The 12,689-nt window shown below is 45.6% G+C and overlaps 1 protein-coding gene across 1 annotated transcript in view; it reads left to right on the top strand.

Annotated features, from left to right (window-relative positions):
* SPP2 (secreted phosphoprotein 2) overlaps positions 1 to 12,114 on the top strand; it is a 28,177-nt gene extending 16,063 nt beyond the window's left edge. The window contains exons 5-8 of the mRNA XM_055587032.1: positions 326 to 380; positions 1,587 to 1,637; positions 3,995 to 4,087; positions 12,009 to 12,114. Of these exons, the coding sequence (XP_055443007.1) occupies positions 326 to 380; positions 1,587 to 1,637; positions 3,995 to 4,077 (189 nt within the window). The 3' untranslated portion in view covers positions 4,078 to 4,087; positions 12,009 to 12,114. The remainder of the gene's footprint in view (positions 1 to 325; positions 381 to 1,586; positions 1,638 to 3,994; positions 4,088 to 12,008) is intronic.
* Positions 12,115 to 12,689: the final 575 nt, after the last annotated feature.

The raw sequence follows: 12,689 nt of genomic DNA on the forward strand, positions 1-12,689 counted from the left end.
CTTCCAAAGCAGGAGACTTGGGTTCAACCCCTGGATGGGAAGATCCCCCTGGATAAGGAAATGGCAACCCAGTCCAGTGTTCTTGCCTGGGAAACCCCAAGGACAGCCTGGAGGCCTACCATTCGTGGGGTCACAAAGGGTCAGATACGACTCAGTGACTAAACACCAATACATTCAAAACCATACGTTAATTAAATTATTTAATATAGCTTACTGCCTTATTTCATTAAAAAGTTATATGAGTCTTCCAGTTAATAGTTGCATATTTTGCAGTGTCTTTCCTTTTTCTCTTTCATGTGCTGATATATACCAATGCCTGAATTAGATGTTTTTTGGGGATATCTTGGGATCCTCTTCATCAAGAAACAGTTACGTGCTTGGTGAGTTGAGACCTTTTTAATATTAAGATCTTTTTAATATTTTTTTCATGAATTAACTTCATATTGAAGCTCTCTATCAGGGAATCATTTAAAACTGGAAATAGCTCTATATAAGCTTTGTACAATGACAGAAATTATGGAAAATAAACATTTGCTTTTGCCCCTTTCTTAACAGTAGGCAACACAGCTCTTCATTTAAGCAACTCTTTTCATTTATGCAGAGACTTTCCAGACATATTTCCATTTCATGGCTCTAACATCTCTGCCAGTTAGGCAGGACAGTTGCTGGTTTTCACCCTAAGAGGGTCCCCGAACTTGAACATGCTTGTTCCTTCCTGGGTGCAAGTTTTAGGACTCAGGTATGCAATGAAACATGGGCTTCCCAGATGGCTTAGTGATAAAGAACCCGCCTGCCAATATGGGATGCAAGAAATGCAGATTTGATCCTTGGGTGGGGACGATCCCTTGGAGGAGGAAATGGCAACCCACTCCAGTGTTCTTGCCTGGAAAATCCCGTGGGCAGAGGTGCCCTGTGGGCTACACTACATGGAGTCACAAACAGTTGGGCGCGACTGAGCATGAACGCACATGCAGCAGTGCCCACTTGGAAAGCTCTGGACTAGGCCTCATCTGACTGGCGGGGGCTGTAACCCTCCAGCCATGTCACCAGAGCTGGCCATCCCTTTAAGAATCTTGCTTGGGAGAGGGAGGGCTCTCCGCTTCCCCTTCATAAGCAGCCTCTCATCTGAAGGAGGGTCAGGTTAGTGTTCTCTGGCTTAGGGAGCATTTTTGTGTATGTGCTCAATTGCATCCAACTCTTTGTGGCCCCTTGGGCTGTAACCTGCCAGGTAACTCGGTCCATGGAATTTTCCAGGCAAGAATACCAGAGTGGGCTGCCATTTCTCCCTCCAGGGGAGCTTCCTGACCCAGGGATCTACCCAGAGCCTCCTAAATCTCCGGCATCTCTTGCATTGCAGGCAGATTCTTTACTGCTGAGCCATCAGGGAAGCAGAAACCATTTTTACCTATTGATAAAATAGGTAAATGGGAGGATTTTCCCTATTGGAGCTGATGGCAGTGAAACTCTTTGGTGATCTTCCACCGCTTCCTTGTGGGAAAGGTGTACTTGTGGCTTCAGTAATAAAGTCATAGAACCTTCCAGAAGTGGGCAGTCATAATTGCCTTATGAGTGTTACTGTGTTCCAGGCCGCACTCCTGACAGATCCAGAGGTGAACCGCTTTATGAACGATCACGTGGTAAGTGGTCCCGTTTTCTCTTGCCAGATACCAACACATCCCCTTCTGATCAAGCCAGAATGCACTGAAGCCATGTCATAGGAGATAAACCCCTGAAATACAAAATATTTTAAAGGAAAAGGAGAAGAACAGTCCTGCATAAACTTGTTTTGCACATCACTGAAAAGCTGACTTTGAGGCATTAAAACTCACTTGAAATTATCAGGATTCAAAGTATCCAATCTGGCTGAGAAAATTAGCGCTGACCTCCCTCCTGTCCCAGTCCTCAGCATTTTCTAAAAATCCCAAGCTCTTATGAGCTCCTCGTTACCCTCCCCCTTCAGCTGTACTTTTCAGCAGCAGACAGAGCGATCAGTTATTTAGTTTGTCCCTTTTATAATAAGTGTTCTCATTTAACCATCATGATGGCGCTATAAACCGGGAGTGTTATCTGTTTACACAGAAGAGGTGAGTAACAACTCATGATGTTTGTTGTGACACAAAATGCTCACCCTCTACTGATTCTTTGACAGTTTCCTCCTTCAGCTTCACAACCATCTCGACGGAGCACTACGTTCCTTCCCATTTCGCAGATGAGCAAACTGAGGCTTAGAGAGCTTCTGTAACTTGTTCAAGGCTTCACGGCCAGTGTAGAACTTTGATTCCTGTGGGGAGTGGCAGACACAGGACCTAGAGAGAGATCCGTCAGACTCTGAAGCTTCTGTTTTTCCCAGGCCATGTGCCAGAAAAATTGTGAAATTTACTCTCTGATCAGAGTTCTCTATTACAATAACACAGGTATTAATGTTTCATTGCACTCAGTGTCTGACCACCCTTCAGCTTACTCCCAATTTGTCTGAAGTTCTAAAGCTTACAGCATGAGGCTTGCTTACAAGAAGTGCCTAAGTTTAGGCCTCCTTCAGTGTGCCGTTTTGAAAGAAATACAGTTATTCTAACAACGTGACCTCTACTGAGAGCAGTTTTGAACACTTGTTTTTGAAATTATCTGCAGATTCTAGGGCCCATTATTTTGAGTGTCTATAGTAGTGGAAAGCATGTGCTCTTGGATTTACTTTTGGAAATAAATTCAGTTAATTAGATTAATAACCAACTTCGGTGCATTAGTCGTCTATTGTTGTTCAGTCGCTAAGTCGTGTCCAACTCTTTGTGACACCGTGGACTGCAACATGCCAGGCTCCTCTGTCCTCCACTAACTCCTGGAGTTTTGCTCAAATTCATGTCCATCTATTGCGGTGTGTCAAATGACCATACAGCCTAGCACCTTAAAACAGCAAACGTTTATTGTCGGATAGTTTCTGGGTCAGGAACCCAGCAGTAGCTTAGCTGGGTGTTTCTGGCTCAGAGTCTCTAGAAGGTGGCAGGGAAAATATTGACCATGGCTGAGACCTCATCTGAAGGCTTGACTGGGCCTGAGGGGCCCACTGCCAAGGTTACTCAGGTGGTGGTTGGCAGGGCTCAGTTCTTTGGGGCTATTGGTTTCTTAGCATATGGGCCTTTCCACGGCTGTCTGAGTATTCTTATAGCGTGAAAACTGACTTCTGCCAGAGAACACGATGAGAAAGAGGGAGAGAGAGCAATAAACAAGCAACAGAGCGTCCAAGACACACAGTCTTTTATTTCCTGATTTTGCAAGTGATATAGCATCACTTCTGCACAGTTTATTAGCCACACACACTGACCCTGGTCCAATGTGGGATAATACTCAAGACTGTGAATACCACCACGTGTCCATCTTGGGGGCTGGCTACCACACTGGGAAAATGTCATTTGGGACAAATATATTTAAGTAAGTAAGTGAAGTCGCTCAGTCATGTCTGACTCTTTTCGACCCCATGGACTGTAGCCTACCAGGCTCCTCTGTCCATGAGATTTTCCAGGCAATAGTACTGGAGTGGATTGCCACATATATGGATATAAATTTATGTGACGGATCCTTTTTATATTCCTTGGAAGATAATCCCAGAGCTGAATTCTAGAAACATTCTGGGCTTTGGGACCATCATTGACTCGGATGTGCAGCCATCTCGGAGACTGCTTTGAACATGACAATTCAATTTAATTCAACAAACGTGTGTGACGGGCCCTGGGCAGATCCCACGGAGAACAGAGGGATCAGTGTGACAGTCCCTGCCCTCGAGGGCTTACAGAGACGCGTTCAGCTTTAACGCCAGGCGGATGAGAGCGAGGGAGGCTTGACAAGGAAGATGAGGTCATCGTGTTCCTGGGGAGCCTCTTGGCAGTAGGGGCTCAGGTGGTGCCGGTCACAATCCTTCTCATTAACACATAGTCACACAGTCTGCATTGTCTGAGGTCTAGATGTGAATGACAGAGCCCGTATATTCCCTTTCTGTCTTCAGAGATGAGAAGAAACTTTCCTCTTGGAAATAGAAGGTACTCGAACCCGTGGCCCAGAGCAAGAGTAAACCCTGGCTTTGAGTGACAGCCTTGAGGTAAGGCAACATGGCTAAAAACGTGTAATTAGAAATAGAAGCTACTGGAAGGAATGCCTTATAGCTGCTGCCACTGCACCTCCAAATGTCTGCAGTCCACTCATCAGCTCCCATCCCACCTCCCACTTTCTCTTCTCTCCTCCTGGATCCTGATCCTCAACTGTCCCTTCACTCTTTTCCCCGTGGCTTTTGTGTGTGTTGCTGCCAATGTGTTCATATTTCTCCACTTTAAGAGCAAAAATTAAACAGCAAACAAATAGAACAGCCCCTTTCTTTGACCTGGCCTCTTCACCCTAACAGCTGCCTCCGTCTCTCCCTCCTTCCTCGTCAGATAAGTTTTTTGATGATGTGTGTGTATTTGTACTTAGTCACTCAGTCGTATCAGGCTCTTTGCAACCCCCACCATGGACTGTAGCCCACCAGGCTCCTGTGTCCATGGGATTTCCCAGGCAGGAATACTGGAGTGGGTTGCCATTTCCTTCTCCATGGGATTTTCCTGAGCCAGGGATGGAACCTGTGAGATGTCTCCTCTGTCTCCTGCATTGCAGGTGGATTCTTTACCCACTGAGCCATTGGGAAAGCCCTAAGCTTCTTGACAAAATTGTGGTCCAAGGCTGCTGCCGTTACCTGTCCACATCCCATTCACTTTTTGGCTTTTTGCCAACTGAATATTAGCCCTTCAAATCTCTGATGTCTAATCTGCCTTCCTTTTCTTGATCAGTTGTTTAAACCCTGACGCCCGTTCTTGCGATCTCATTCACCCAGTTCTTCCCTCCTCTGTTACCTCTTCCACGTGCCTGCTTTCCAAACACACATTGCTCACCTCTCTGTATCCTGAGATCCAGGCTCTTACATCAGCTGCCCACTGCATGCACTTGCGGTAAGCATCCTTGAGCCCTTGACATTCAAATGGCCTCCTCTTCAGTCTTAGTACAGACATCACGACCCACTGCATTTTCTCCTGTTCAAAATTTTATAGTGTCATTTGCTCTTTAAAATTTTTGTTGAAGTATAGTCAGTTTACAGTGTGTGTTATTATAATTTCAGATGTATAGCAAAATAATTCAATTATATACATATGTATCTATTTCTTAAAAGATTCTTTCCCATCATAGGTTATACAATCTTGGCTCTTCTTTACCCTTCATCTCCTCCCAACATCCACAGAGGTCTGATCCTATGGATTTTGCCCACACGTTTTCTCTGGCTTTAGCCCATCATTGCATCTCCGTCACCACTCGCATCACGCCATCTTGCCTCAGCTCCTGATTCCACACTGTCCACCCTGCACATGGCCCTCAGGTTTATCTGGAAGTGCAGAGACTCTGACCCTTCTCCATGCAAACGCCACACACTCAATTCACTTATAGGACAAAGTAGAGACAGACCGTGAGCTGAGAGAAAGGACAGCCCACTTGCCCTTGTGCTGGAGGCTGAGCCCTGGTTCCATAAACCCACACTGGGCACCACTGGGCCTCATGCTTGTGCATAAATAAACTCCCAGTTACCAGGGCCTGGAGCAAAGGCAGTTTTGTCTTTTTAAAGCCTCCCAAGTACTAAAGGAATGTGATGAAGGTACATTTAAAAGGGATTTTTGGATAAAATTATACTTATAGACTCAGAGAACATTCATTTTCACACACAGACACTCATAAGTTAATCATGAAGCCTGGGCTGTCACAGATTTTAAGTTTACATAACACTGTATGCTTTCAGGATAAAGTCCAAATTCCCTAGTGCGGCCCACAAAGGCCTTTGTGGTCCATCCCTTGCCTGCTTCTCCAGCCTCATCGCTGCCAAGGCTACCGGCCCTGGAGCTCTGGTGACACTGGAGTGCCTGCGGTTTCTTCTGCTGAGACCTCTATCTGGAACATGAAAAAGTGAAGTGAAAGTGTTAGGCACTCAGTCATGTCCTACTCTTCTGAGACCCCATGGACTGTAGCCCACCAGGCTCCTCTGTCAATGAGATTCTCCAGGCAAGAATAATAGATTGGGTTGCCATTCCCTTCTCTAGGGGACCTTCCCAACCCAAGGATCAAACCTGGGTCTCATGCATTGCATGCAGATTCTTTACCATCTGAGCTGCCAGGGAAGACCTACCTGGAACATCCACCTGGCTAATTCCTCCTCCTCTCTTACATCTCAGCTCAGCTCAGCATTACTTCCCCTTAAGGGTCTCCCCAGGTCAGAATAATGTCCCTTTATGGGCTCCACTATTGCTGGGAGAATTGCCAATAACCTCAGATACGCAGATGACACCACCCTTGTGGGAGAAAGTGAAGAGGAACTAAAGAGCCTCTTGATGAAAGTGAAAGAGGAGAGTGTAAAAGCTGGATGAAAACTCAGTATTCAAAAAAGAAAGATTATGGCATCTGGCCCCATCACATCATGGGAAATAGATGGGGAAACAATGGAAACAGTGAGAGACTTTATTTTCTTGGGTTCCAAAATCACTGCAGATGGTGACTGTAGCCATGAAATTAAAAGATGCTTACTCCTTAGAAGAAAAGCCATAGCTTGCTCATAAGCAACCTAGACAGCATATTAAGGAGCAGAGACATCACTTTGCCAACAAAAGTCTGCCTAGTCAAAGCTATGGTATTTCCAGTAGTCATGTATGGATGTGAGAGTTGAATTATAAAGAAAGCTGAGTGCCGAAGAATTGATGCTTTTGAAGTGTGGTGTTGGAAAAGACTGTAGAGTCCCTTGGACTGCAAGGATATCCAACCAATCCATTCAAAAGGAAATCAATCCTGAATGTTCATTGGAAGGACTGATGCTAAAGCTGAAGCTCCAATACTCTGGCCACCTGATGCAAAGAACTGACTCATTTGAAAAGACCCTGATGCTGGGAAAGATCGAAGGTGGAAGGAGAAGGGGACGACAGAGGATGAGATGGTTGGATGGCATCACCAACTCGATGGACATGACCTTGAGTAATCTCCGGAAGTTGGTGGTGGACAGGGAAGCCTGGCGTGCTGCAGTCCATGGGTTCGCAAAGAGTAGTGAAAGGTTGTTGTTGAATCACGCGAAGACACCGGGATTCTTGGCCCCCGGAGGAGAAGAATTCAATCCGGGGCCAGAGACGAGGCTTGATTGCTCAGAGCTTTTGTGTAATAAAGTTTTATTAAAGTATAAAGGAGATAGAGAAAGCTTATGACATAGGCATCAGAAGGGGGCAGAAAGAGTACCCGCTTGCTAGTGTTAACAATGAGGTTATATAATCCAAAGAATGTCTGGAGGTTGTAAAGACCTCATCAGACCTACTCCCATAATTTACATTTTAAGATAACAGAATTAGCCAGAAGGTTTGATCCAGAAACTGTCCCTAGGCAGGATACATTATTGTTATATAATCCTAAGGAATGTGGAGAAAGAAAAAAAGTTTGTCCTTTCTTCCTCCTTGAGAATTCCAGACCCCTCTCTCCTTGGGGACCCCTAGACTCCCTATCAACCTGCCTAGGAAATGACTCTCTCAGTAGGACACGACTGAGCACCTGAACTGAACTGAAGTCCCCATGACAGGGCGCTGCAATTACCCATTTCTTCTCTGCTTCACCTGACTCCCCCAGGTCCCCCAGGGAAGGGATGAGATAACTTCTGTTGCCAGCATCTCCCAGGGCCCAACACAGAGCCGGGCACCCAGCAAGCAGCAGAAAGTACTTTTGTGTGTGTGTGTGTGTGGATGACAAAATCTTTCATTATGGATATTGAGCTTCTGTTATAAAAAAAGTCAGCTGAGCTTAGTGTGATTAATTTTTAACCACTGGAATTTGAAAGAGGTCAACTGACATTTTAACTAAAATCGAAGAGAAATTTACCAGCGAAGCTGTATAGGATGAAATGCGCAAATGGTAGATTTTTTTTTGAGTCTATGCGCACCCTAAAAATAACTAACTTCAGGCTGAGATCAGAAGAGTACTCATTACAAAGAAACAGACTCATCAGATTCCTTTTTTATAAACTTAAATCATATCATTTGCTTTACAAAACATTCTCAAGGGGAGAAAATACAATTCTCAATGGATTGACTGTTATTTATTAGTGATTATACTGGATGCATATATTTAATGATTATATTATATATTGTATTATACATATTATACAATATATATAATGATTATATTATATATATAATGACTAATAATGATTATACTGGATGTATATATATGTGTGTGTGTGTGCGCTCAGTTACATCCAGTTCTTTGAACGACCCCATGGACTGCAGTCCACCAGGCTCTTCTGTCCATGGGATTCTCCGGGCAAGAATACTGGAGAGGGTTGACATTTTCTACTCCTGGGGATCTTCCCAACCCAGGGATCACACCCGGGTCTCTTACATCTCCTGCACTAACAGGCAGATTGTTCACCGCTGTGCCACCTGGGAGCCGTACATGTAATGATTTGATTTCTGTAAAGAAATTGATCACTTAAGAAATGTCTCTTTAAAGGCAATACACACCAAAGGGCAAATGCTGCTGTCCTGGCCTGGACATTGACCTTGCCTATCCTCCCAGTTATAACCCTGCACTCCCATGACCCTCAGCAGGGCAGGATCCCTACAGTCCTAAGATAAGGCCTTCCTAGGGGGCCCAAAGAGGAGGCCAGTCCACCGTGTCTGGAATCTGGTTCCAAGCTTTCTCTGCCGCTTTAGGAGGGGTGAGGATGATGCACTCCTTCAACCCCTCGGGCTCAGTTTTTCAAACATTTACGATTATTATTTTTACTTTTATCCCTGCTAGACCATGAGCTCCTTGAGGATGTGTTACCTTGTTATCCTTATTATTCTAGTTTAGTAACAAGAGAATATGATTAATAATATGCCTGTACTGTTATTAATAACAATATCCTATGTCTAGTTTCTAATGCTAAAAATAATGTCTGTAATACAATGAGTTCCCTCAGGTTGAAAGAAAGGAATGAACCAATGCAGGATCAAATACAGTACTCTTTTCAAATTGTGAATGATATGCTTCCGGTGGGGAAAGGGCTCCAGAGGCAGAGCCTTTGGTTCATCTAGAATCAGAATCCTCGGAGCCTGGCTTAGTTTCTGGAACAAATGAGGAGCTGAGGAAATATTTTTGTAATTTATTAACCACTGTTTTGGGATTCTTTCAGACTGCTAGAAGATTTATTTAATATATAGGAGTGGGTAGTGAAAGAGAGTGTTTCAACAAAGAGGTCTGAGATTCTTTTTCTTATCTGCTACTTTGAAATAGGAATCGGGGAAAGCAGGTCCCAGCTCTCATGTTGAAAGGAATTTCTTTGAGAGGCTCACACTGTCTTGATCTCCATAGCTGGCCTAGTTCTGACTTCTGCACTAGGTAATGGTCCAAAGTCTACAAACCATACTGCCTGTACCCAAACCATGGTCACGTGAGTGATGAGCATTTCTTAAGGTTGCAGTGTGGATTAGCATGGAATTCCTCCCCTATGGCTTCCTTGGTAGCTCAGAGGTAAAAGAATCCTCCTGCAATGCAGGAGTCCTGGGTTCAATCCCGGGGTCAGGAATATTCCCTGGAGGAGGAAATGGCAACCCACTCCAGTATTCTTGCCTGGGAAATCCTGTGGACAGAGGAGCCTGGTGGGCTACAATTTGTGAGAGTGTAGAGATGGACATGACTAAGCGACTAACCCACCACCACCACCACCTATCCTATATGGCCAAGAGCAGCAGAGGAGGCAGTTATTGGTGGGATCTTTTGTCAATAACTGGTAAGAAGGAATCAGCCTCCTGACTTTTGTCCAACAAATATTCACCAAATGCCCGCTTTGTGCCTGGCCCTACACCAACGATCAGAACTCTCAAGGTGCCTGGGTCTGTGTTTTGTTTGTACGTTTCCACCTACGCTGCCTTATTTAAATCCTGCAACTGTCCACGTGAAGCATCATCATTATTACCTACATTTTGCAGATGACAAAACTGAGGCCTTGGAGGCCCCTCCTCTCAGAGCTGGTGCTGAATTGAGATTTAGTTCCCGATGTCTGTCTGTCTGTCTGTCTCCAAAGTGCCTCCTTTTCTTCCTGCGGTACTCGAACTCGTGTCAATATCTCCACACTTAGAAAAGAGCATGAAGGAGCAGAACCTCAAGGATCATTTGTTTAGGAAATATTTGTGATGCGCTGGGTGAAGCACATATGGAGGGCAACCCAAAAACCTGAGCCACCACGGTGAGCCTGCTGAGTGATTTCAATGTTTAGGAGTCAGGCTTACTAGTCATAACCTCTTGTTATGATCTTCCAAGATAGCCTGCCCGTCGGGAGAGACAGACTCCCATATAAGATAGAAGAGCCGAGTCAGTGTCTGGAGGCGGAAAACTAGATTTCCTCACCCTCTGCTGTGACACGTCCCCTGCACGTGCTTGCTGACTGCCCCACCAAGCACAGTGTGTTCCCACTACTTGCAGTAGCGATGTGCTACAAAGATGCTGCAGAAGTGGCATCAGTGAACACTGAACCATCTGATTTCTCCTGTGGGAAATACAGGGTTAAGTTCCTATGAGCCTTGGGTCACATTTTGTCCAGTTATCTGTACGCATCCTTCATGTGTGTTTCTGTTGAAAGGTGTCTTATTTAATACATATGGTTGATTTCTTAGTATGGGACTCACAGCCATGGCACTGTTACTCCTGCCTGAAGGAAGCTTATCTCATGGATGTACATTTCCCACCGGGCACAGCACGGTCTTCTCATGCTCAGGGCGCTAGACAGCACTTGAGGACTATATGTGGGGGCCATTTTAAATGGCAAAATCGCCAACAAAAATCACAGAAAAACAGAAGACATGGCACCAAATCGACCCAAGAAGACACTCGTTTACAGCATGAGAGCCAAACCTGGGCAAACGGCCTTGTACGAGCTCACTTGGGAATGGGTGCAGTTTTTCTTACTCTGAACATTCTAGAATGACTAAAAAAGTGGCCCAGAAGGTAAAGAATCTACCTGCAATTCAGGAGACCTGGGTTAGATCCCTGGGTCAGAAAGATCCCCTGGAGAAGGTAGTGGTTACCCACTCCAGAATCCTTGCCTGGAGAATCCCATGGACAAAGGAGCCTGGTGGGCTACAGTCCATGGGCTCGCAAAGAGTCAGACACGACTGAGAAACTAACACTTTGACTTTCACTTTACAAGTAAATACCAGCCAGGAGACAAATCTCTGTGAGTACAGTGGGCTCCCCACCCCAGTTTATCCCTAGTTTCTCTGTAATCTCTCTTGTTCCTTCCCACCTGGTGTCTGCACCTGCTGTCCCCAGCACCTCTCTCAGGCATTGGCTCTGTATCCACCCTTTGGCTCCATCTGGCCGTTGTCCATCCATTTCCTGCTGAGCCTTGTAGCTGAATTTCATGCTGACGAGCACTCCCTTCTTCCCTGAAATCCTCTGGCTCCTGAGACGTGGCCTCCTTGGCCCTCCTCTCGGCCACAACCCTCAGTGGATACTCAGTGCATACATGTTTATCGAATGGATGATGGCAGATGAATGAATGAATATCCCGCCTCAGATGACCCAGGTCCTCACATGGCCACGGCTTCAGCCAGTCTCCTCCTTACCTGACTTGACTGGTTCCCTCCCTCTCTCATCACCAGCACCTCCTTAGTTCAGACTGAGTCCAGGATCTGATTGCAGCCTTTCCTCGGGGACCTTCCCTCTCTGAGACTTGACCTTCCTTTATGGGACTGCATTTCTGTTGCATAGACTCCATGATCTCGTCTTCTCCCAGCAGGTGTCTTTCATTCCACACCCCTCCTCTTTTTTTTTTTTGTTCAGGGAACTGGCTGCTTTGCATAGTTTCTCTAGTGTCTGGTCCATCTTGGATCCCTTTTCAAACAGCGCCCAGGAATGCTGGGTCCTGTGCCTCCATAGTAAGAGTGTGAAATATGTGCCACAGGGTCTAACCCTCCTCTTCTTGTCTCTTTTAACAGCAAAATGCACGGGAAGGAATAGAAGTTCCAATGAAGAAAGATACCTTATGAATTGTGTAATTTTCTTTTGATCAATTTCAGTCCCTAATAAATGGCTTACTTTTCCTCTTTCATTGCTTTTTTTTCCCCCAAGTAACTGTCATGTATTTGCTTCCCTGGCAGCTCAGATGGTAAAGACTGCCTGCAATGTGAGAGAACTGGGTTTGATCCCTGGGTTGGGAAGACCCGTGGAGAAGGGAATGGCAAACCACTCTAGTATTCTTGCCTGCCTGGAGAATCCCAAGGACAAATGAGCCTGGTGAGCTACAGTTCATGGGGTCACAAAGGGTGGGACATAAGTGAGCAGCTAACACTATCTATCATCATGTGTTTAGAGGAGAAGCTAATGTCATGAGGACAGTTCACTCAGTATGTGTCTCTTCCCATGGGCTTGCTGACCCCCAAAGGAAGGCCACACTTGGAGGCCACCTGGGCTGAACTAGCGAGTGTGGCTGTGCTCGAGCAGGGGGAGGGCTGAACCATTCCCCCGTGCACGCTGACAGCACAAATCAGAGCGTTTCTGGTGCTGGAGACACGACCTGACAGACTCCCGCCTCAGGGTCCGAGACTACTGCTAGGCAAGGACTGGACATTTCCTGTGTAGTGTTTGTTTAAAACTACAGCACGCTGGTTGCAAAGAAG

Source organism: Bubalus kerabau, chromosome 6, assembly GCF_029407905.1.
Source record: "Bubalus kerabau isolate K-KA32 ecotype Philippines breed swamp buffalo chromosome 6, PCC_UOA_SB_1v2, whole genome shotgun sequence".
In the NCBI taxonomy this organism is placed as follows: Eukaryota; Metazoa; Chordata; class Mammalia; order Artiodactyla; family Bovidae; genus Bubalus; species Bubalus kerabau.